The sequence below is a fragment of the Bactrocera latifrons genome, unplaced genomic scaffold (genome assembly GCF_001853355.1).
Source record: "Bactrocera latifrons isolate USDA-ARS-PBARC rearing strain unplaced genomic scaffold, ASM185335v1 scaffold_120, whole genome shotgun sequence".
NCBI lineage: Eukaryota > Metazoa > Arthropoda > Insecta > Diptera > Tephritidae > Bactrocera > Bactrocera latifrons.
Window position 1 is genome coordinate 144523 of NW_017534631.1, and position 26233 is coordinate 170755.

General features: G+C 36.9%; 3 protein-coding genes across 6 annotated transcripts in view; 1 reads left to right on the top strand and 2 right to left on the bottom strand.

Annotated features, from left to right (window-relative positions):
* The window catches only part of LOC108978355 (UTP--glucose-1-phosphate uridylyltransferase), a 24307-nt gene extending 4508 nt beyond the window's left edge, over nucleotides 1-19799 (top strand). For 2 of the 4 annotated variants that reach the window (XM_018948591.1, XM_018948593.1), the window contains exons 2-11: nucleotides 13-115; nucleotides 16160-16346; nucleotides 16414-16505; nucleotides 16667-16672; nucleotides 17895-18035; nucleotides 18103-18308; nucleotides 18394-18619; nucleotides 18698-18836; nucleotides 18926-19335; nucleotides 19400-19799. In XM_018948591.1, the coding sequence (XP_018804136.1) occupies nucleotides 86-115; nucleotides 16160-16346; nucleotides 16414-16505; nucleotides 16667-16672; nucleotides 17895-18035; nucleotides 18103-18308; nucleotides 18394-18619; nucleotides 18698-18836; nucleotides 18926-19335; nucleotides 19400-19507 (1545 nt within the window). In that variant the 5' untranslated portion in view covers nucleotides 13-85 and the 3' untranslated portion in view covers nucleotides 19508-19799. The remainder of the gene's footprint in view (nucleotides 1-12; nucleotides 116-16159; nucleotides 16347-16413; nucleotides 16506-16666; nucleotides 16673-17894; nucleotides 18036-18102; nucleotides 18309-18393; nucleotides 18620-18697; nucleotides 18837-18925; nucleotides 19336-19399) is intronic. The other 2 variants (XM_018948594.1, XM_018948595.1) reach the window with 2 other exon arrangements.
* LOC108978356 lies at nucleotides 13099-14543 on the bottom strand. The gene is made up of 3 exons (XM_018948596.1): nucleotides 14261-14543; nucleotides 13852-14189; nucleotides 13099-13750 (listed from the first exon to the last, which is right to left on the bottom strand). The coding sequence occupies exons 1-3, from the start codon at nucleotides 14406-14408 to the stop codon at nucleotides 13148-13150; spliced, it is 1089 nt and encodes a 362-aa protein (XP_018804141.1). The 5' UTR covers nucleotides 14409-14543; the 3' UTR covers nucleotides 13099-13147.
* Nucleotides 19800-20128: 329 nt separating the features above from the next.
* Nucleotides 20129-24556, bottom strand: LOC108978357. The gene is made up of 3 exons (XM_018948597.1): nucleotides 23808-24556; nucleotides 20722-20918; nucleotides 20129-20656 (listed from the first exon to the last, which is right to left on the bottom strand). The coding sequence occupies exons 1-3, from the start codon at nucleotides 24348-24350 to the stop codon at nucleotides 20311-20313; spliced, it is 1086 nt and encodes a 361-aa protein (XP_018804142.1). The 5' UTR covers nucleotides 24351-24556; the 3' UTR covers nucleotides 20129-20310.
* Between the last annotated feature and the right edge of the window lie 1677 nt (nucleotides 24557-26233).

Here is a 26233-nt window from a genome sequence, read left to right on the forward strand (position 1 = left end):
ATTTTTTTTTAGTTTTAAAAATTAATAACCAAGTATACTCCTAAACAAATACAATAAAGAAAAAACAATAAAAACAAAAAAAAAAATGAACGCCATCGATATTCTTTTGGATCGTGTAAGTGTTGAGTATTTGCATAGCAATAAAAATAATATTTATTATCATTTGTTTTCATAAGTAAACAACAACCACATTGAGACCGACACCTTTGCTAGCGGTAATGAGGAGTTAAGTGGAGGTCAAGTTGCGCATTTTCTGCGGTTTTTATCTCAGCGTGTTTACTGTTTACTTATGCCAGGTGTGTATATACATAACTGCCGGCAAAATGGCATAGAGGCGGCAAGTTCTTTGCCATGGCTTCCAAATGCGTAGGTGTTGGTTAAAATTGTCTGATGTTAATTAATTACGCTAAAGACAATATCGAATATACGAGTTGAGCAGCTTCTAATTGCCACAAATTGCCTGATGAGAAGCCTTTTTCCTTTCACTGTGTTGACATGTATCAACTGATTTTATGGAAAATTTGAAGATTTTCCAGACTAACATGTTTCGTAAAAGATGTATATGTGTGTGTGGAAAATTCGGCTCACCCTCTATACGAGTAAATGTGATATGAGTTTCATTATCAGCGTGTATTCATTCATTTTGTTTCTTGCAAACATTTCCTGTTTTTCTTTTGTGTTGAGGCAGAGAGACATTTTTTAATCGGGCAGCCTTACTTAACTACAACAAAAACATGCGTAGCCAATAGTTAAAATTCTTTCTTAATCAATTTAATGGTGAAGAACATAATTTATAGTAGTTATGTTTAGCTCCCAGCATAATACAAGTTAAAGTTGTATGTGAACTATAAAACTCGAGTTCGTGAACGCTTGGTAATGCAAGCGTTAACTTAGATACTTCAAATATAATAAAATCGCCATCTTTACGTCGATCTCCGAAAAGTGACTCTACAAGCTGTTGAAATTCGAGCTTACAGTTTCTTGACCGCCATAAACTCACCTTTCATTCATAAGCTTTATAAAGTCTGCTACTGCACCCGCAGTTTTGTGTAAAATACTTGCAACTTAATTTAATTTTAAATTTTTGAATGGCTGCTGAAATCATCATTGTTTCATTATGACAAATGAAATAAAATAAAATATAACCTCATACTTATACTAAAAAAGTGAGCCTCAAGCATTACGAGATGTTCAAGGTCTGAAATGTTGAAACTATACTTTCTTTAGCTCCTCGGTGGGATGGCACAAGAAGGTACTGTGAATAGTAGACATACTTCATTAAAAACCATCCGGACGTTGGCAGTATCGAAAATTGTTAATAAGTTCGAGTATTGTTCGTCGATGAACGAAGTGTCTTTTTTAAAAGCACACAGCCCCTCGAAAAGTTCGTGCTATCCCCGAAATATAACAAAAAATTTAGAAAAGGATTCCCATTCTTTTTGCTTTCAAACATTTCATTAAATTTCAATAAACAATATTTTCCAAAATTTATAAGACAAAGATTAGAAGCGCTTATAATAATATTTTTTTTTTCAGAAACAATATTTATTACAAAGACCTGAAACGTCTGCGCCGTCTAATTTTACTATTTTTAGACTCTCCTAGTTTTCAAATCTTAGCGGTATTGCATGTTTCTTGAAAAGAATGCTGATATATCATTACTGAATTCTTTAATCTTTAAAATACCTTCAAATTCCGTGAAATCTGTGTGTTATTAAGTGGAGAAACAGTATTTTTTGGCGTTCCGGCCAAATATATCCACTTCTAGGCTTCTGTTATGTGTTGGGGTTACTATTCTATTCGCTCTATAAAATTAATTAAAAATTTTAAGATTTGATTGCCATATTTATTTCGTTGCATTTGTTTTGCGCAATATTATAGATCTGTGTACATGTTCATGTATATACTTATGTATGTGTGCCTGCATTTTTCGACTTCGTTTTCCTTTCTTATCAATTACAAAAGTAATTAAAGTGTGCCAATTTGTGGTTTTTTCATTCTTTTAACTTGCACATTTGTGTATTTGTCTGTATGTATGAACTCGACAATCGATGCAAAAGGATGGATATATTTCTAGACACTACTGTGGGCAAAATATAGTAGAACTTTGTTCATAATTTTAAAATTCTTCATTCACCCTTCAAAATCTATATCGTCCCTTCAAAGAAAGCCACATACCCCCAATACACTTGTGCCAACGTTTTTTACAATCTCCGAAACAGTTTTTAAAATCAATTTCTGGAATAGCCTGTTCGGCCTCTTTTTACGAATAGCTTCGCGCAAACAATGCTTGACACTCAAATAGTATTCCTTGATGACCCTTTATACGGTCGGAAGGTATTCATAGTGGGCCTCACCTCGAAAATCGAAAAAAGCTGTCCACATAACCTTGACTGACGTGTTTTTTCACTTCAGCTCACCTTTGCCACGATATTAGGCCGATTGATCGTCTCTTTCAGGGTCGTGGCCATAGATGCAACTCTTGTCGCCAGTAATAATACTTTTCTGACACCCGGAAAGCATTGTTTCACAGCCGTTAACGACGACTTTGTTTTCGGAAAAAATTTCGACATTTGGAATCAATCGTGCTTTTACTTTCTTAGGTTCAAATGATCTTTCAAAATGGTTCACTGATCCTTCCGATATTCCAGCGATGCCAGTAAAATCTCTGACTGTTAATCGTTGATTCTCAAGAACCGACTCCTTTATTTTATTTACGTGTTAATTAATAGCATATGTTTATGGCCATCCTGGACGTGGTTCGTAGTCAACATATTCTCAACTCTCTTTGAATAAATTGTACCAATCAAAAACACTTGTTCGCGACAAACAATTAGCATCAAAGGCCTTTTTCAACATTCTAAACGTTTCGGCACCACAAATTTGATTACGCATATCAAATTTAATAGAACTTCTCAGAATAAAAGAGTATATTAAACACTAAAGATTTGTTTCGGAAACAAAATATTTCGACGACTGGATTTCTGCTCGAAATTTAAATTAAAAAGTCTTTCTATTTTCTGCCCACAGTAGTATTATATACATTTGTGCCAGTGTTAACTTTAGTCAGCAATGGTTCAAGTTCATATCGTCATATAAAAATTTGTATAATTTCGCTGATGATGCCGAGCGAAGGGATCAATGTGATGAACATATGATAAGTTAATTTGACGTCATACAATAAAGCCATTGGCAAGTTTAGACATGTCGGTCTGTCCGTTTGTATATACGCGAACGAGACTCTGTGTTCTCCCCAATAGCTAATTGGTAATTTGTCGGACCCGACGATATCGGACAACTACACCGTGTAGCTGCCATACAAACTAAGTTTTTGTGTGGAAAAATAGTTTATATGACAAGTTATCTTCACAAAATTTGGTGAAGATTTTCTCCGTGGAATCACTACAATCTCCGCACATATTGATCAAATTGGACCTCTACAGCATATAACATTCATATCAAAATCAAGAAAGTTCTTTTTATATCATTTTATTTATCTCTCTTCTAGCAACTGATTGAAAATACGTTCCTGCTTATTGGCTTATATTACAATCGAATCTTAATGGTCACAAACGTATTGTCAACCATTTCAAATATTATTTAGATACAATCTAAATTGAGGGTGCGAGATTCCCTGCTTTCCAAAATGCATACTTATTGTGCGCACAAATATTTACAACAACACAAAAGCGAGTAAACAATTTGACACATTGCTCGTGCACTGTTTTAATTAATTAATTGCGTCCATATGAATTGCATAATACTATTGTCAAAGCGTAAGTCCGGACGCAGCGTAATAAAGTAGCAATGCATTGAAATTATTTCAACGCAGCAAATATTCATTTGGCTGACCGCTCGTCGGCCGTAGGAATTTTAAATATATTTGCATATATAAATGTGCTAAGATATCACGAAGTTTTGGCACACTCATTTTCCTATTTCATGCCTTGCCTTTGTTTTTGTTGTGTGTGTTATTTGCGTATTCGCGTGGCTTTGCATTTTGCCGGCAAATTAAAACTAAACTGTGTGTTGTGATGACAATGCATATTTTACCAAAAAAAAAAAAAAAAAGAAAAAAAAAACAATATCTATTAATTTGTTTAATCGTTGCTTTTACATATCTGAAGTGTTCGATTATATTTTTTTTCTGTGGGTATGAATTTCCCTAATTTCGTCACGTCGTTATTGTGCTTAAGTGAGCTTTCATTCTGATTCATTTGATTTTAGTCTAACTACTTACAAATGAGCAAAAAGTACACCGTGATAGATATGTAAGTGATAATCATCATGATTCGGTGATATTTTTCAAGAGGCCCAGTCTCAATTTTTTTACGTTCCAGACTAAGGTAAACTTATCATGAATTATAATCAACGTTCTGTTTTTATAAGTAATTGATAAGAATTTGTATCAAAGATGTTATGAAATGATTTTGCAAGAACTTTGCTTAGACTTCAAAAATATTCCTATAAATAAATTTTCTATAAATACTAATAATATTCTGAAGTTAGATCTACGATAATAAAACAGTAATACAAGTTAATAACCAGTTATATAACCCAAATAGATTTTAGTTTGAGTTGTCCCATCTACTAAACGGGAATTTAGACGAAGAAAACTGCATGCGATCTGGCAGCAGATATATTCATTGCATGACAACAATATCTATAAATATTACAACAACATGCTTGCACCAATCATTTTTATAATCTAACCTAATGGTTGATTTCATAACCTGAAATAATTCGACGGAGATATCGAGTTATTTTTATAGACATAGTATGTTGAGTGGTTTCAACGTTTTCAAAGTGGTCGTGAGGACATAAATGACGATCAACATGTGAGCCAATCAAAAAGCGTGATCTCCGGAAATTCCATCGAAACTGTGCGTGAATTCATCAAAGATCAGCCGAAATCATGATTGAAATTCATGAAGATGGAATTGAACATCTCCAAAACATCGATTTATCGCATTTTGACCGAACATTTGGGCTTACGAAAGGTGTGTGCACGGTTTGTTCCRCACAAATTGACTGACAACCAAAAATTGCTCAGAATCCAACATTCGAAGAACGATYATTTGACCAAAAATCACATTTTAATCATTAATCACTCCCCATATTCACCTGATATTGCACTGTGCGACTTCTTCCTTTTCGGAAAAATGCATTTGCCCATGAAAGGAAGCCTTATGCAGGCGTAGAGGCCATTCAAAAGGCTTGCACCGGCATTCTGGCGACCACACCAGCCAACGAGCTAAAACACTCGTTCAACATGCTTTTGGACCGTGCAAAAAACTGTATTGAAGTAGAAGATGACTGTTTTAAATAAAACAAATTGATTTTACCGAAAAAAACATATGTTCTGTTTTTTTTAAGTCCTGTTTACTTTGGAACGCACCTTGTATGTATATCTCAGGAACTAGCTAGTTGATCAATTTCAATTTGGTTTGTAATATCACCCAAACATTCTATCATATATTGTGAAAATGAATGATTGACAATCACGAATACTTCCCATATAACAAACTCTTGAAGTCTAACTGATGCTTTCATTTAACAGTATACAAATCAAATATCAAAGAAGTTATCAGAGTGAACATTTTCAAAAATAATAGTCCCCTCAAGGTATTTAATGTTTGTCCAAAAGTTGACGAAATCGGGCTACAAATTTTCAGGACTCGGATTCCAAATAAATGGACTCCAGTACATGTGGCTGATCTTTTACCGAACACATTGGTCAATCTGTGCGGTGAAATCGACTTAATATATCTCTTACCCCTTATATAATATTTTCGAAGTTCCTGTTGATTTTATATATCGCAGATATCGGACAATATATAAAAAATTTTAATAAAATTCATAAATAAAATCTTTTTCTAATAACAGTGCATCTTCTTATCTCTGATTGTCAATAATGTATGCAATACTTCCTACTTTTAATAAAAATATTTTCAAAAATCCCATATACATATCACTTAATTTTGGTTGAGTATAAAATATGCTGTTACACCCGAACTTAGCCCTTCCTTACTTTTTCTTATTATTCTTAAAAAAAAACTCCGCTTGTTGTCTACGATGTCGGAAGCCAAACGGAGCGAAGTGAACTATGGCGGGAGCAAGCCTATTTAAATTATCCCAAACGTTTTGATAATCTTGTACATAAGTGAGAGTAAGGTACAATATACTAAAGGTCGCAGAAAAAATCATTATTTATCGCTTTTCTATTCTAATGACATTTAGTCACGCTTCGCATCAGTGTAGTGTCTGGTTATGAAGAAAAAAGGCGTAATATTAAATTTGAAATTTCGCAAAAAAAATTGAAAACATTTTCTGTGACTTACTGTCCACTGTAAAAGGATTACTTTGAAAAATGTCCGCCTTAGTAGCACTTTAAAGTGGTTTGTGCTGATTGAGGTCTACATGTTGACCAAAAAACTGTTGATCCTTACGTAATATAAACAATTTATAAGGGTTATTTGCTACTTGTAGCTATATTAAGTGCATTCATTTATTGTTTAGATAACAATCACATTGTTCATAGTCAAGATAAACATTTGTGCTTCAATATTTCCTTAGCACTCAAGAGATAGAGCACTTAACTACAATGCAAACAGTTTTAAAGGCACTGTAAACAGAAATATACATCTATAAACCTATTTAAGCTGAAGAGAGAGAGAGAGATGAAATATGACTTTTTGTAAATAAAGTATTTAAATTATGATCTCTTAGTGTCTGATAAAATAGGAAGTTGCGTTTGCAAAACTGTTGAGTTTACAAAAAACCCAAAATAAATAGTTAAAAATGAATAAAAAGTATTTTCACATGAATAGTTGAGTGTCTGATGAAGTGATATCTTAGAAAAAAATATTGGAATATAGAAAGAAGATTTCAAGAATTTTCTCGACTTGGCCGAACTTGAGCTACATATGTATGTATGTAAGTATATCAAGTGCTGTAAGGCTTTTGCATAGGAAAGAACTCGGAGAAAGTGAGTTCTTCGCAGAAAATTTTTAATATAATAATGTGTAGGCCAAACTCCACACCGGTATATGTATACGCACTCATACCTGAGAGTGTTTTACATGTTACTTCTCTTCCTGACCGGCTTATTGAGCATCGCTTTCCTTTTGGTTTTGCTATGTCAAAAAAGCCTATTTCATAGATCTCCACTTGTTAATGTAGTTAAAGCCTGAGCATCGCTTACCGCTACTGCTACACTTCATACGCCACTTTTCCTTAAGGGTGGCTTCCTCAAAAAAACCGTTTTTGTACAAAAAATTATACTTAAGATTGGCCTTCTTCTTTATTGGCGTAGACACCGATCGCGTGGTTATTGCCGAATTTACAACAGCGAATTAGTTTCTCCAGCAGTAAATTGAAGATGTCTCACGATAAGGACTCGCCTTGTTTGAAATGTTTTTTGGTGCCAAACGGCTCGGAAGGTCGTTGTCGATTCTAACGGAGCTTTTGGTATTGCTTAACGTTGACCCCCGCCGCTTTGCTGTTCTTCAGACGGGCAATTGCTATTCGAACTTCTTCATGGTCGGGCAATGTGACTTCTGTTCAATCGTCGGGTAGTGGGTAGTGGAGTTCACTATCTCCTAGTGTTAGGCTTTCACTGCCATTCTGCAGGCTGGAGGAACACTTCTTCCATAATTTCAGCATGCTTTGGGCATCAGTCACTCTCTGGGCATTCTACAAGAATATGCTCCGTTTTTGAAACCTTCTGTTAGCCGCCTCATCTTTTCGTAGCATATCTCTTTCTTTGTATGAAAGTGCTTCCCTCTCCAACTTGCGATATCTATCCCATCACACTTATGTTGTGATCGATTGTAACGTTGCGAAGTAGGCAGTCTGTTTTCTCTCCACTGCGACACGGCTCTCCTCGTCGAATTAGCTGTTTTTTTTGCGATTTTTGCAGTTGTACTAGTGGCCTAGAAAATCGAATTATCAAAACATTATATCTTCGATTATTATCTGACAAATATACATTTGAAAGTCGAAAAGTAGTGAATATAACACCAAAATTCTGTCTATTCACGTTGCAATTACATACATTTTTTTAGCAAACTAGTTGAAGTACACGTAAAACTGTTCGCTTAAAGGTTTATCACACAACGAGATTATAATAATTTGCTATTTTCACTCATGAATAAATAAGTTTATTAGCTTATTATTACCTAAACTGTGATAGTAGTGTATTATTTTTGACTTTGACTTGAACGAAGGTTACATTTAAATTTTTCATTATGACATATAATTATAAACATATATGTATGTCTACCAGCAGCGCAATTTCATTGACGCAATCAAAAATATATTTGCGCAATTTTTAAAATGGGAAGAAAATAGAAAACAGGATTAGTGATCCACGGCGCAAATAATTAGTTTTAAGAAAATGTTTCATTTATGTAATCAGTTGGTGATATCGTTTTAAATTTATTAATAGGCAACCGCAAACTACATTAGAGCAATATTAGAATTCTAACAACTACTACTACTCTACTCTACTCAATGACATTATATAAGCATATATATTCTACTATATATATATATATATAAAGTATAGAACATTTAAATGAGCTCGAGTGGAATTAATTGATGTAATCACATTTGTTCTGGCAAAAAATTGATAATAGTCATTACTGCTACGTATTGCGATTGCAAAGCGTTACTAACAGGGTTGTATTTACAATAATAAAATCAGTTATAATCAAGTGTGATATTATTGTACCTTCATGGTCTCATGGGCTATCTGAAAAATATAAGAAACGAGCCTTAAACTAAACAAGACTTGCTAGTAAGGTCGTACGTTTTTGCTTCACAATAATTTTTCCCTAAATGAAAAGGTTTATTTTTTACCGTATATATGGATGCGTGTAATAGTTGTAGAGTACAATTGTAGCTCGATTTGAGTAAGACATTTTTGGCTCACACAAACAGTTTGAATTTACAGCGACAAATTTTTCGCTTTATACCAATCGAATAATGTTTTGAGGACCTATGTAGAGTGTAGAGTGTTTAGGCGAAGGGCTGATTTTTGAACATGCTAGGCTTGTCTAACCTGTTAATTGTACAACCCTTTCAAGTATTTTTGCATAAGGTATGTATAGTATGAGTTTTGAATTCTACGGTACTAATTGCTATTGCGACCAGATCCATAAGCTACTGTGCCAAAATAAAACTATTTAAGCAACATTTCATTTTATTGCTTTGTACATTTTTTCTCGACCTTTAACGAATTTTCTATGACATTAAATACTGCTATTGAATGCCGTTAATCTCTTTAGTTACAACTAAGTACTTTAGTGAACGATATCTGCGCTTCAAAATCGTCATTGCTATAATTAGTTATATATACAGTCTCTGCCAATAGACTCGACCTGATGTTGACTATTCGTGGTGGCCACGTTTTTTTGAGGCAGATAATTCAGTCGTCATTAATAGCGTGCGTTATAAACACGATATTGACTGTCTTTTTTTTCGGCGGGTGGTCGTCTCATGTCTAATATGAACATATTGCGTGCAAGGCTCCAGAAATGGCTCAGTAAAATGGTCGCGAAGATCATGAGGTTTAACGCCTCTGGATTACTTCCTCTGGTGTTATGTATTGAAGATTTGCGCCGATCAATACATGCCTTGATCAGCGCCCCAAAGCATGATTGCATTCTGCACTTTTTTCTTGGTTCCAATTGGTTTGGGTGGATAGGGACACCCTAGCCGCCTTGGTCGGGTACGAGGCCGACCTAAAACCTCTGCCGTACTCTGGGTCCGGCACCCGGTCGCAATGCGACTCCACATTGGACAAAATGCCCTGCTTGCATTAAGGTCCAACCACAGCCACCACGAATCTCCACAAAGGGCCAAACCCAAGGGCAAACTGCTCCCTGTGGTACCAGGTTATAGTCTCTGGTGAGACTTTGTAGCATTTGTCTCGTAATTCAAATGCCTTAGATAGATAGAGTATTGAGGTAATGCATCGCGACCTAAGGTCTATTGTGCCCTCTCCTATATCACATGACCTCCCAGAGCCCCAGCAGYCTGAATAGTTCTAGGAGTTTGCCGGGCGCTAGTGAGGTGATGTGATCCCTGCTGATGTACGCAGAATSCAGGGCCTTAAGCCTTCTTCCACAGATTACTGAGAAATCCAGAATTAGGTGTGCTGGTGTTTCCTGCTCCAGGTCGCAGAACCGGCAGTTAGCACAGGAGACCATGCCCATGTTRGACAGGTGCTTCCTGAGCTTACAGTGCCCTGTGTAGATTGCGACGAGGRGGCGGAMTTTTTCACGGGGGAGGTGAATTAVTTCTCTGAATCTTGAGTGGTTGTATCCTCCTAGAAGCAGCTTTGCGTGGCGCATACTTGCTGCCTGTCGCCAGAGCCGTTCTCTCTCCACTCTTTYCWCCGTGCGGAGCAGCTCTTTAAGAGTGTGGGGTCCTACCGCTATGTATGGCTCCGGTCYCAACATCTTTGAAGCTGCTGCAGTGCGGGCCAGTTCGTCGGCCTTCTCATTCCCTTCTACTCCCTTGTGCCCTGGTACCCATATTAGGTGCACCCGGTTACACAATAACAAGCGGTTTAGCAGTTCTACACATTCCTCGACTAGAAGCGATTTGGTCTCGTAGGATGAGATCGCCTTTAGTGCCGCTTGACTATCATGCCTTATACCAGGAATAAATATAAAGCGCACAATAATAATTTTTTTACTTCAGTGTTATAGCATTCTATCTGACATGGACTATACTGACATTTCAAGGCAAGCCCAGAATGACAGACACAGTGCATATGGGATTTTAGTTGCCTCTTACGACAGGTATGCCTTACCACGGGCATAATCTTCCGCCTGCAAGCAGGGGCCCCCCACCCCCAAAAGGGGAATGCTAACGGACAGTCGGTTTATATCAGTGATTGACGGTTGAACCGGTTCTATTTTTTTAAAGGAAATATGTACTAACTATATACAAAACTAGTAGAGTCTAGCTAGATATTTCAATTCGACAAATATGGTCGATTTGCCTTTTCATATTATAAAAATATCCGGTTCTGTGATCTGTTGGTAATGAAAATTAAATTGCGATTGAATAGCACTATAATAAGCACAACGATGATTTTAATAACTAATTTGATACGCTTGACCGGTACTACTAGTCGATTATAACCTCTAAAAAGTTTAATACATAGACGCTTTGAAAATATTATCCAATAATGAAACGTGTCGATTAAGCATTATTTATACATTGTATATTATGGCTTATTATTTATTTCTATGTACTTCATATCGGTGTGTGGGCAAAAAATAGTAATTGATATTCCACGCCAAAAATATTCGTGGAAATAGTTTTTTTTCTAGGTGGGTATGACTGTCAGTGTCATCTGTGCCAAATGCCCCATCAAAATAATCATTAGAGTTTATCATACGTTTTTCTTTCTGAAGTACATAAAGTGTATTCAGCGAATTTGAGAATGGGTGAAGTTATTCAACAAAGAAGTTCATTAAATTTTGTGTGCTGAATCAAATTTCTTTTGCCGAAACGTTCAGAACAAATTATTACCAGAGGGTAGAGAACCTGTTGACGATGAATCACGTCCAGGACAGCCATCAACATCACCTGAGGATCAACAGGTCAATAAAATAAAGAAATTGGTGCTTGAGGATCGACGATTAACAGTCTGATATCTCACTGGTTTCGTTAGAATATCGAATAGATCAGTGAAAACCATTTTAAATATCATTTGGGCATAATAATGACACTCAATTTTTTCGAAAAACAGCGTCGCGTTAATGCCTGTGAAATGCTTTCCGACTACTAGGATGTCCCGAAATGTATTATGCGAATGAGCCTTGGATCTATGCTTACGACCCGGAAACAAATGATCATCCGGCTAAATATCGTGGCAAAGGTGACCCGGAACCGAAAAGACACGTAAACACGGTTCAAAAATTAAGGTGATGTTGACAGTTTTTTCGATTATTTGAAGACTATTTCGGAAATTGACTTTAATAACTGTTTTAAGGATTGGAAAAAACGTTGGCATAAGTGTATTGGGGCTAAGAGGGTGACGACGTAGATTTTGAAGAATAAAATAAGAATTTTGAAATTATGAACAAAGTCCTACTATTTTTTGTCCATATAAAAATGTATTACTTTGTCAAAAAAGTCTTGCGGTATTTTCGCTAGTTGGCGCTGAGAGCGCGTAGTTCTAGTTTTATTCGTCGCATCGGGTCATGCTATACCTTTTTGGAAAGCYCATTTCATGCGCTAACACATGTTTGATTGATTGTCATTTCTTTTATGTCTTTCGTGAGTTATAGCATCGCAAACATGGAGCAAAATAAAGAGAAAATACGGCATGTTTTACAGTACTACTACGATAGAGGCAAAAATGCATCGCAAGCCGCCAATAAAATTTGTGCAGTTTATGGACCCGATACAGTTTCCATTTCCACCGCACAACGATGGTTTTAACGTTTTCGTTCTGGTGTAGAGGTGGTCGAAGATGCGACACGCTCCGGAAGGCCTGTCGTCGAAAAATGCGATAAAATCGCTGAATTGGTCGAAAGAGACCGGCATAGTAGCAGCCGTAGTATCGGTCAAGAGCTGGGCATGAGTCATCAAAAAAAAAACATTTTATGAACAATTGAAAATTCAATAAAAATACCGCAAGACTTTTTTGACAAACTATGTTTCTTGCCTCTTCTCGCCTGCGCATCTACCCTCTCTCTTTCTCTGATGTCTGATGTAATATCGAAGCATATGGAAAATGGTGCATTCCTAACCTTTTCATTTCCAAAGAGTTTATCGACATTCAAAATCAAATTTACATCCTAGTCGAATCATAATAACTTCAACGAGTAATGTCGAACGTCTGAGAAATTTTTTGACCTGAAATTGCTTCTTATAGAACCTAAAAAATTCATATAGGCTTGACATGTCGATTAAACTAAAACATCGCCTACAATTAGGCGCAGGAAATTATCGGTAGTATACTCGTATATTAAAAGATGTTATTGACAGATTTTTTTTTTCAATTTATATCAAATACTTATTTTAATTGCTTGCTACTTTTGTAAATTTCTATAGAATAAAAAAAAAACTCTCTCTGTTGCAATGATTTGTATTATTAACATTAACCACATTAGTCTACATTTTACTTGTTACTATTCTCCTTTTTTGTTGCATGCTTTTGGGCGCCACTTTTTACATTGTCATCTAGATTACATTCTTTGCCAAAACGTTCGTCACACACTGCGCCATGCTTGCGAAATTCCTCCATTGTGGGAAAATGTGCGAAAAACACATCCGTTGAAAATAATTTCTTTGGCTTCGTTTTCTCTTTTTCTGATGCTCCCTCATCGGTGGTGTTGGACGCCCTGCCTGTGACACGTTCACTTACCGACCTTTGCATGCCCCAAATAATCGGTGAACTTTTGCACATCAGCAGCTTCATGCAACCACCCTGGCCGCCGTCGCGCTTCTCCACATACTCAATCATCTCCGTAATGCGATCTGTGAGTCGCGTATCCAAGGCATCGTCCAACGTGCGACGCATTCCCTCATCCGGATTCTCCAAATACCAGTCGATTGGTGTACCGGCGCGTAGTGCACGCGGTTGATGTGCTTCCTGTTCGCCGTCACGCAATGCATCGGGCACGTCATCGTCCTCCTCATTGCCGTAAGGGGTGCGTGATGATGGTGTTTGGGAGGCGTAGGGATTAATGCTGCGCGGCGGCGATGTAAACGCACTGCCTATCTGTGATGAGAAGGTGGGAAAGGTAATTGGAAAGTGAGTTGCTAGAGCACATTGGTAATCAGTGTCGCTTCGTTGTAATTTTCCGTGGAGGTCCTACTTACCGTCTGTGCAAACAAAATTAACGCATTTATCGCCAGTGCGCCCAATTTGGTTGCATCGAAGCCAATCATGCGCAGCACACCTGCAACGAACCGACTCGTGCTGAACGCTGTGTTCTTCTCCACCTGTGCCGCTTGTTCATAACTCGTGTCCGTCTCTTGCTGCTGATTTTTTCCGGGCGCCTTCTCCCGCTCCTGCGAGGCGGACTCCTGCTGCGTTGCCGCCGTCTCGCTGCTCTCTTCGGTTGTCTGTTTCTGTTGGAACATTGCCATAAAATCCGGTTTGTTTTTGGCGAAAGCCATCGCTACTAGATTCGCCACATCAGCGGCTGTGTTGATGCCTGCAAATGAGTTATATTTGTTGCAAGTAGTTTAGTCTGCGTGCCACATATTGCATATACATTGGATTTACCAAACATTTGGCCGGCAAATTTCAAACCTTCCCCGAAATTTTCCACCACTCCGCGCTTTTGCTTATGCTTCTCCCGGCCCGCCTCCTGGGCACCGACGAGCAGCACAAGGCAAAGGATTTGCAAGCAGCCAAATTTCTTATAGCGCATTATTTTTCTTTTGGTACTTCAGCAGAAAATTTCCTCAACTAACTTCACTCACGTCCTATGCAAGACTGAATTTCTTCTTGTAATTGGCTTGTGTGGCATCAAATTATGCCAGTAAATCGCTTTTGCCACGCCATGTTGCACCCAGTAATGTCGTAAATAATTGTTGTCACTGTTGCAATTCGGTTATTGTTTCGTCACTAGTGTGTTTTCTTCAAACCCGTGCCTTTATGTCTAAGGTGTGTTGTTGTTGCAGCTGCCTTAGCACTTGAGTGCGTTCAACTGCCGTTAAACGCCATTTATAAGTAGTTTAATTGTTATTTAAGTTGATTTTTGGCACAACATTGGAATAATGTTGTTGGTACGTGTGCAGTGCCCTAAACCCAATATTTATATGCTTTTCATATTTTCACATCATTGTCCCATTAGGAGGCTGAAAAGTTAGTATCTTAGAGAAAGTCATATTTCGTATTAATTTTTTATTATTTTTTAATTTCCATGGGTGACTCACTTTGAGGTTCCCTTTTTTTAATGAAATAAAAAACGCAGAAACTTCAAATTTAATAAGGAATTCTCTTTACCACTCGAATGTACATTCTCTGTCATTCTTGGCCGATGATTCCATCGATCGTGTCTTATAAAGGTTAGGTTACACGTTTTTTGTGAATTTTAATTGAAACTAATTCGGATAGTTCATCCAGTCCCTTGAACTGCAAGGGTCCTAAATCTCTAAGCCAAGCGGGTGGAAAGAAATAGAGGAGGTGTTCGAGCGTCTCTTTATTTCCTATTTCCCTGCATTTTCTACAAGACACAAGTAATAACGTTAATAATGCCCATACGACTTGGATTTGACGTCAGTAAAATGAGGCCTGTGAATAGTCCAACAATCGTTATGTAGTCTTTTCAAATAAAAGCCTGCATGTTTTCCTTCCACTCACTTGAACATGATCTTGGTGATCCTACATGTCCCAAAGGCATTCCATCTCTCTCTCTCTCTCTGATGCGTCTGTCAGCCCTTTCGAAAGTTTCAGTGCCTATTTCGTAAACTGGTTCGATAGTCTAGGCAGCTGGCACTTTTGGAAATTTCCTATTCCGGAGATTTCCTTTCCCGAAACGCACATCGTACATGCAGCAGCTTACCGACAGAAACAATATCTACTGCCTCCCTGCTTCTAAGGATATTCACTGAAGTAAGGCGATGTGAGATTCTTGTTTTAATTGCCGCATGGTTATATTGGTGGCGGAAAAATTCGGGTGTATTTCTTGGTTGCTTAGGTCCATCTACAAGTATCTTGATGGCGGTTCGCTTTTAGGTTTGTTTGGTTGACAAACGAGCCAGTCCGGTTGAGTTAGCTCTCTCTAGATATCTTACGAGTACCTCAGTAATAAACCCGTTTGGATAGCGAGATAATACCATATGTGGAAACAAGAACAATGTCAAAAAATTTTTTGACACCTAATCAATTCTTTAGGACAGCTAAATTTTTGACCAAAGTACAATCTTCATATTATTCTGCATAAAGATTTTAAATATAAATATATTAATTTCCGACTAAAACTGCAACAAACTATTTTTCTTGTATAAAACGTGCTGCGGACTGTTTGTTGTTTAGTACGATTTCAGCTTTTCTGTTTGTTAAGTTTTGAGGTTAATTAAGCTAATTAATTATGATACAATATATATTTATTTGCATTTTTAGCACAACATTGACATAAATTAATAATCTTATTGTGTTAACTTATTTTACTCGTAGGTCCGCGGCCACCAAAGAGCGCCCTCCGATTCAAAGGAATTCCATGAAGTCACCAAACGTGACGCACTAAAATCACTCGAAAATGACTTGAAACGCTTACAGGAAACTGCACCGGCAGAGAAACGCCCGGAACTGCAGAAGGAAATGGAACGCTTCGCCGACTTATTCGGACGTTTCTTGCAAGAAGGTGCGTGAACTAAATTAACAAATTATTTTGTATATGATTATAACTGCTTTGTTTCGTACTTTTGCAGTGGGTCCCTCCATCGACTGGGATAAAATTCAAAAACTGCCCGCAAACGCTGTCATGGATTACTCCAAACTCAATACGCCCAAAAACGAACAGGTAAAAAGTGGACTTTCAAACAACTTCTTGTATATAAACCAGTTATTAATTTCATATTTTTATATTATTTCCCTATATAATATATACAATGCCTGTTTCTATTGCAACTCTCATTTTTTGTGTGTGAATTGGTGAACCATTTTGATTCTGGTGTTGAATAGAACGAGGTAACAAATAAAAGTTCAAGTGTTGTGATATCAAATGTTCGCAATAATTCCGTGTTACCTAAACAAATGCTTAAATACATACTTTCTATGAACTCTTTTATAATTGAATATATATGTATGTAATAAACGCTTTCGCTCTCTAACCTTCTATAGCTTCTTTAATGTCAATAGTACTTTACATTTATCTATCGATATTGTGGTATTGCAGTTTTGATTAACTCTTTGAAATTTACTATTTCTACTTTTTGTAATGAAACATTCTTTAACTTAACATTTTTTACTATTTTAAATACTAATTGCTCCTTATGAAAATCAACTACCAGCGCTGGTTTGCGGTTGTAAGTGTATTATTCTCTCTAACTTGTAACTTCGCCCTCAAAGAAGATATCCTGTGCGGTTTTATGTTGAAAAATTGATTTTGTAAATTCGAATTCATTGGTTTTAAATTTTTATAAAATATTGCAAATAACATAAGCGAAATTTTGTTCTGTGAGTTAATCAACATAAATGCGCCGGTTATTTGCATCCGCAGCAACATTGCCGCTTTAATTCTTAGTAATTTCTGGACATCATAATTGGCAAATACGTAAATTAAGATTCAAGAAATGGTCGCTAAATGTATGCAAAACATTTTCTTTAAAATTATTTATCACTCGTATGCTTTATACATGAAAAATTAAAAAGCTTTGAAACTATTTTGAAGTAAAATAAGTGCTAATAAAAAAAAGTTTTGTAATTTAAAGCAATTTATTTTTGTTGTATAAGGTTCTTTTCATTTATAAACAGGGTGGCAAATATTTAAAAAAATAATCGAAATAACATTTGAATATCATTAATTTTATTATGTGATCCCAAATGGAGAATTCAATTTGTGCTATTAAAATAAGAAATACAATTTTAAATTTTTCAACCCAAACATCTTGGGAATCTTAAAAATCAATCCGTGTTATTGGGATTAAAACCTAAATTTATGTTTGATTAAACCATAAAAAAATAGTAGTAAAAACGCAACTCTGTTTATATATCACTCACATGTCACATATATATATAATTTCAACGCCACATACTTGCTATTATTAATTCATATATTTCTACATACATATACGTATGTATCTTCCTCATCTTGGCATTTTCTCATACGCTCACACACTTTCCCGCCGCTTTGCATTTTGTTATTTTGTATAAATATCTTACTTAAATGTACACCATATCTTTGACACAGATACGCACAATGTTAGACAAATTGGTTGTGGTCAAGCTGAATGGTGGTCTCGGCACTTCTATGGGTTGTCACGGCCCCAAAAGTGTAATTCCCGTGCGCTCCGATCTAACTTTCCTCGATTTGACTGTGCAACAAATTGAAGTAAGCTAAAAGAAAATTCAATATTTTTTTCGAAAGTAAATACTGAAATAAATATCCGTTCGTATAGCATTTGAATAAGACCTACGATGCCAACGTGCCATTAGTGTTGATGAACTCCTTCAACACCGATGAAGATACGCAGAAAATCATACGCAAATATACCGGCTTTCGTGTACAGATTCACACATTCAATCAGAGTTGTTTCCCGCGCATTAGCCGTGAATCGTTTTTGCCCGTTGCCAAGGACTTTGACGTGGAGAAGGATATAGATGCGTATGTCTTTCGTTTTTTTTTTTGTTTTTTTGAAGGAATGTCACTGGTTAACTTGTTTTTTTTTTTTTTAATTTCTGCCCTACAGCTGGTATCCACCTGGTCACGGTGATTTCTATGATACCTTCCGCAACTCTGGTCTGCTCAAGAAGTTCATCGACGAAGGTCGTGAATATTGTTTCCTTTCGAATATTGACAATTTGGGCGCTACAGTCGATTTGGCCATACTCAATAAATTGGTGGGTGAGGAACGTTCTCCTGAGGCAGTGGAATTTGTAATGGAGGTTACTGACAAAACACGCGCTGACGTTAAGGTACAGACATACAAATAATTACTTATATGTATATGTATGTATATATACAAATTAACTTTCATATTTTCTCCTTCTCAGGGTGGTACTCTCATTAATTTTGAAAACAAACTGCGACTGCTGGAAATTGCACAAGTGCCAGCAGACCATGTTGATGACTTCAAATCCGTGAAAACATTCAAATTTTTCAATACCAACAATATCTGGGCTAAATTGGATGGTAAGCACGAAAACTCAAACTCCTCTTTCTTTTTCTCACAGCTAATAATATACCATATTTTTCGTTCTCTTTTCATTCAAATTACTTAGCTATTGATCGTGTGCTCCGCGAACGTACACTCAACATGGAGATCATTGTGAATAACAAAACAATGGAGAATGGCGTGCGTGTTGTACAATTGGAGACCGCTGTTGGTGCTGCCATGAAATGCTTTGACGGTGCTATCGGTATTAATGTGCCACGTTCACGTTTCTTGCCAGTGAAAAAGACCTCCGATTTATTGTTAGTCATGTCGAATTTGTATCATCTGAAAAACGGTAGTCTTGTTATGTCACCACAGCGTATGTTCCCCACCACACCGCTGGTGAAATTGGGTGACAAACAATTCTCAAAAGTAAAAGAGTTCCTCGGCCGTTTCGCCAATATACCAGATATCATTGAGCTCGATCACTTGACGGTGTCCGGTGATGTAACCTTTGGACGTGGCGTGTCACTTAGGGTGCGTAGTGAAAATAATTTGCTTTAACATAAATGTATATGTATTGATAATTTTTATTTTGCAGGGCACTGTCATCATTATCGCCAATCACGGTGATCGTATTGATATACCGGCCGGTGCCATTCTCGAAAATAAGATCGTTTCCGGCAACATGCGTATTTTGGATCATTAGACAAATAGCTAGTCGCCGATGCTGTTCAAAAACAACGCAAAGACTTCCTTATGAGAAAATATCAGGAATTATTATGTAGAGTAGTCAATTGCATATTTTTATAAGTCAAATTCAGGTAAAAAGAAATAAACATACTTGACTAGGTTATCAAGTAATATGCAAAAAAAAAAAAACAAAAACTGACAGCAAATCAATGTGCAAGCCACAAATGTTCAAATGCATTCGTTAGTGCTCATATAGAAAAAATTAAATTGTTTGAAACTATTCTGTCATGTATGTTTAATCGAAAAAAGTGCGAAAGAAATTATGTTCTTTTTAAGTGCAATTAAGAATTTAAAATTCCCAGAGTTTATGTTGTAAATAAGTAGTATACTTAATATCATATGTTTTATATAGTAGCGTTCATTCGTTGCACCCTGTTCTTTTTATCTAACCGCGGTTTTCGCTTGCCAAATTGTTATTGTATTTTTAGTCCTTTTCTTCACTGACATTTAATGGCGTTTTTTTGTGTTATTTTGTAAGTTCAAATGTACACTTTTTGTAATTTCTTATTAAAGTGGCACTATACACAAACATATACATACGCGTAGGCTTAACAAGCAAAATACAAAAAATGCAAAATATACTTATATTATATATTATGTATGCATACCTAGAAACACTTTGTTGTACAATTGTTAGTATAAAATAAAAAGCAAAATACAAATAAAAGCATACTCGCTCTGGGCTTTTAAATAATTTAAGTATATAGTAGTTTTGTTGTGACATGCCAGTGTGGGCCCGCTAGAAGTCTGTCTCTACCTTCACTCCACATACAACAGCGTTTTGCCCGAGCTGCAATCATCCATATACTCTTCCTCTTCACTGAACAGCGTCTCGGCGAAGGGTCCAAACTCCATGTGCTGCGTCTTGGAGCAGCCCCATTTCATTGCTTCTTTGCATGTGATGTCTAAATTGACAGTGAACTGATCGCGTGGCCATTTTGTTGGCCACAGAAAGTCGTTTGGCTCCTCGAGACAAGAACGAAAAAGCGAACAAATCTTCTTCGAGCCATGTACGGTGAAAGTGAAGAGAGTTTTCGGCACACGTTTGCGATTGCTCGTATCGTTGCCGAAAACGTAGACTTCACTGAGACACTCCCAAACGCGTCTAATTTGGAAAATTAAATTATTTCTTCACACATTACTTTCTATTATCTTCATTTTTGCACTCACTTGAAGGACTTTCCTGTAATATTGGCCAATAGCATTTCGGACAGTATTATTAGCAAGTTGCAACGCTTTTCTTGTTGATCGCGCGCACGTGATTTCGAGGTCCAAAGCATGCCCAGCCAAGGTCCTTTAAGCTCAACCACTATGCGGCAGTGTAATGGCATTGCGGTGGATGAGATAATTGAAGATTTTCCAAATTTCTATAATTAAAAAAAAAATATAAAGTAGCTAAAAGTTTAAAGTAAGCCGAAAAACTTTGGCTGTATTGAGACTAAATAAATAAATAAGAAAATTTAAATAAGAAAGTGGTTTTATGACTACGGCGGTGGTACAAGATAAACGTAAAAAACTTAAATACTCGGTTATATGAATTGGTGTTGGTGTTGGTACAAAAGTTGTTGACCTTGTCATTCAGCCCTATCACGTAGACTGTTTTTTCGGGAAGGATACGAAATTGCTATCATGCAATTCGAACAATTCCGAACGTGAGTTTTATCGGAATTTTTCTACGACAAATTTTTGCTAGCGGAGAAATAAATTAAAAAAAGAAGAAAAATGTAAGTTTTTATTGAATTCACACAATATTATATTTGTTACCAGTAAAATCTGTGATGCGATTTCCGAAGTTCTAAGGAAAATATGAACTAGTGGTTGAGTTGTTACAGCAAAAAACAAAAATGGGGCAGGGTTTTACCAAGTGCCCTAAAGAAGAAGCGGCAGCTTTTTACACAAAATCGCGTTTGGAAATCCGTATTTCTGAAAGAAATCCTTTTTCGCTTCTCTTTTTTTCATCGTTACTTAACTGAAAGTTTATCCACTGAGGGCACAAATGGGACTGAAGCAATCTCAATACATATTTTAAGATGTAACAAAATGTTGACTGAGCCATTGCAATATCGAATTCTTTACCCACTCCCTGCTGATAGCCTCCCTCAGATAAAAAAGGACAATCGATGAAGTAAAGATATACATAGATGACGATCTTGAAGAACTTGCGTTCCTCTCTAGACATATGTAAAGGCCGTCTTATTAAAATTATTAATTATTAAAATGAAAAATAATTTTAATAAAATTTAACAATGAATTTTTGCGGATTCTTTAACTGTACATTGTCTCGTCCACATCGAAAGGGTTGTTCTTGTCCCTCAGTGATTTTCGGTGAAGTTTTAGATCATGCCGGCTTCCCTCACGTTCTTTCTCAAGCAACATAAATAAAAACGTTAGCGGATCCATATTTCGTCCATAAAATCAATTTGAATATAAACGATTTCAGTTTTATTAATCAAAATTTAAATTTTTTCTTCTACCCAGCTGATAAACCATATAAACATTAGAAATTACTAAAAGTGCGATGAATCAATAACAAAATACGCCAGATACATGAACTTAGAGACAGCTTTATAGCAGGCGGATGAAAAAGGGACAGTGAGCCGCCCACTTTTAGGTGATATCAAATATTTCGTTACTTCCTCGACCGATTTCAACAAAATTAAATATACTTGTACAACATCCTTTTAAATTCCTATGCCACAGTGCAAAAATAGGTGAAATCGGACTACAACCGCACCCACTTCCAATATAACAAAATTTTAAATTCCATTTTATTCATTCATTTTCTGAATGATCTATTGTGCATTTGAAGTACATATGTCATCTTATGACCAAATTTGGAACCAAAACTGTTCCAGCCCCTAGGTACCGAATATGTGTACCCCAAAGTCTATAGTTAGTTTTTGACCTGAAATATCGGTCAATTTATGTGATATTTAATTAAGATTCGCAGTGAATCCGTTCCGGACAGTGGTATGTCTGTGTGCTACCAATGGGTTAATACTTCCTTGAGCTCCCATTGGTAATATGTATAAAGATTTTCAAACTTCCGGTTGACTTTATAACGCATATTTCGGTCAATATGTGAGTTAGGTCAATGAAAATAGATAAATTCGGGCGAAAACTTGACGTAGCCTCCATCTAACTAATGTCAAGATTTGTGAACATCCGGCTATAAATTGATGATGGTATGTTAGGTAACTTAATAAAACCCAGGGAACATTTTTTAGTATGTAGTATTGACAAAAAGAGATAAAATTGATCGATAGGCAATAAAGGCACTAAAGGAAACCTACTTTGCAGAATACAAATATTTATTTAGTTTATAAGAGTTAGAGCTTCTTCGGGTTAACTGTATTGAACTAAAAGGAACTTCATCGCTTTTCTTTTGTTTTCTGTAGGCTAAGTACTTATCGAACCGCCCTCGATTATTATAATATTAATCAAAAAGCGTAATTCAACTTCATCAAAAATCGAACATTTTTTGCTAGTTAAATATTACATACATGTATATTGGAGGAGAGGAAGATACCATCTTAGGCTATACCGACAGTTCCAAAATGGACTGCAGAGTAGGCACGAGAGTATATTCCAATGATCTGAACATTTCTCTCTCTATCCATCTACCGAACTCGGCAACCATCTTCGAAACGGAAATACTGGGCATAAAGAAGGCCTGCGAAGCTCTATTTAATGATCAGGCGGCTCTTCCGGCCTTGTCGTTGCCCATGACTAATTCCAGCATAGTTCTAAACTGCAAGAAAGCATTGAGCTCACTAGAAGACAAGCTCTACCTAGACTTGATCTGGCAACGGAAAAGCAGACGAGCTAGTAAAGACAAGAGCTTTCTTAAACGAATCCCAGGTAGAGCTAATACCAAGCCCGCTAGGATCAATCACGAGATAGCATAATATACAATTTCAACAAGATGCAAATAACAGAAGGAAAAATATAACAAAATGGAATATAACTACACAGCTATGGCCAACACATGACAAGAAAAGAACTAACGACTTATTAAATAGGTCTAGGAAGTATCTACAGACTAACTGGGCTTTGTTTGAAAGAGAATGTGAAACATGATAGCAATAATAAAAAGGTATAAGACTAGTGCATCAAAATGGCACAGCTAGTGCTAATTGAGCGGGAAATACAACAGGTCTGCGAAACTAGTTGATAAAGCTATGTGCATCGTTATACGGAACGCAAGTCAGCAGGCAGTAGAGTACGAGTATATACCAACCTACAGGTAGACTAACCTTAAAAAATCGCATTAACGTCAAATTATACAGCAGCCTCGCGTGTTGCGATCGTCGATCACCGATCAGCTCGTCGACCATATCGTAAAAGTGCAATAAGAAGGTATTGATTTGTAAAACTTGCGGACAGAATGGATCTTTGTAAGAGCTGCGCAGCATAGGCAGTATGCAACCACAGAAAGTGGACTCATATCCGGACTTCACATACACCTCCGTCGCCTGTTCGATGGTTTGCAGCGCCGCACATTCATAGCTATGCGGATTCATAAGTGTGGATTTATGCAAAGCTTTTTTGAACTCGTGCATAACGAAAGCGTCGTTGGCGTCACGCATGCGCTTGGAGGTGGCACGTATGCGATTATGATGCCAAATATTTATGTAGCCAAAAATCTTCTCCATCAACTCGATAGGCAGATCGCACAGATTAAGTGATGGACTTACATTTTCGTCGCGATGGCGAGACCTCAGTTGACGACGCGGTATCTTAACGACTGGTTCATCGCTGCCCGGAGCATTGGCGAATGTACACTTTAATTTTGGCATACCAAAGTGGTAATAGACGAATATTATGTATGCAAATGGAACAATTTTATGCTTGTCGGTTGGAATTTAAAGATGCATGCGAATAACGTGAAATTTTACACAATTAGACACACACACACACACAATCACACACGGAAATTTCAATTCGAAAGTATTTAATGCAAAAATTAAAAAAAAATAGTTGGTTTCATAAATTTTGAAGCGAATTACTTTTTAAAAAATTGTAAATGCCAAGCATTATTGTCATTTTTTAGAGGCACAAATTATAAAGACTGAAATGTGTAAGTATGTATTTACTTGTAGTTGCTTTGAGACCCTAAGACGAGAGTAAATAACTCAAGTAAACTTTTTTGAGTTAAGTATTTCTAATACTCAAATTTTAATTATGCAAAAAATATTTATTTCGAAAATGACTCTGATCTGCCAACTGTTGCTGGATTCTTAAAGGACATCGGTCTTACAAACAAAAAAAAAACTAGTGATCTAAGTACAGATACTTTTTTTTGACAGATCGCGAGTGAGTTGTGTCATGTTATTTTTGTTCAATATTGTATGTCATTTCATCATGAAATTTTACAAATCGTTGAACTTTATTAAGAAAATTCACGTTCTGTAAAGAATGTGTTTGGCGCGTTTCGCTCAACTTATGGCCCACTTAATCGGCGTGCTGAGCGTCTATTCGTAATACCATAACCCAGCTTGAGACCCTTTATTTTTGGATAATATTCGACCGAAAAGACCGCGTCCAGCACGTAGTGAAGGAAATATAGCAGCCTTAGCTGAGAGTGTACACGATGACCGTGGAAATTTTACGACGATATTTCAAAAATAACGGTTTGGTGTGGTCTGTGGGCCGGTGGAATCATCGGTTAATATTTCTTTGATGATGATGGTGAGAACGTAACCGTCAATGGCGACCGTTATCGCGCCATGATAACCGACTATATGTTGCCTGAAATTGAAGCTCGTGACCTCGGAGACATTTGCTTTCAACAAGATGGCGACACTTGCCATACATCGCATCAATGAATCAATGAATTTATTGAGAGAACACTTCGTTGAACAGATAATTTCACGTTTTGGACCGATGGATTGGCCACCAAGATCGTGTGATACAGGGTTTGTCCGCGATGAGTTTCTTCCGCTGTGACTGTACTTCGGATCGTGCGCCAACCAACGAGCGGCTGGTCAATTATCTTCGAGCAATTGTGAGTGGTGCAAGCAGAAAATGTAGCTTTCGTTAGAGCAGAGGTGAGCGATTAAATTCTGTGTGAAACTCGGTAAATCTGCGACAGAGAGGTCATATCAAAATCAAGCAGTCTAAGCCAGATGTTGCTTTGGCAAGAAGTGGTGTGTTTCGGTGGTACCAGGCCTTTTTGGAGGGCCGAAAAGAGGTCCCCGTGCTGGGAGACCTGCGACTTCGACCAAAGGAAAGCGTGAGCAAAGTTTTGAACTCAGACCGTCGATTAAGTATTCGTTTAATTGCCCAGATATTAAATTTATCAAAATCTGTGGTTCATTACATTGTGATGGAGCATTTGAAAATGCGCAAGGTGTGCGCTAAGATGGTCCCAAAAGTGCTTACCGACTACAAGAAATTGCGATGAGTGTAAGTGTGCCAAGAAAATTTGAACATTGATTAAAGTGACCGCCAATTTTTGAATAACGTAATCACAGGCGACAAGTCATGGACCACTGAGTATGGCCCCGAGACAAAGAGGCAATCTTCCTTTTCTTTTGAGACAGCATATGGAATCCAAGCAGCATGCACCTCGGCTGTGAAGGCTATTCCGGAGAATACCTTCCGTGACGCCTTCAATGCTTGGAAAACGTTCTGGCAGCGCTGCATCGACGCAAAAGGAGCCTACTTTTAAAAGTTTTTA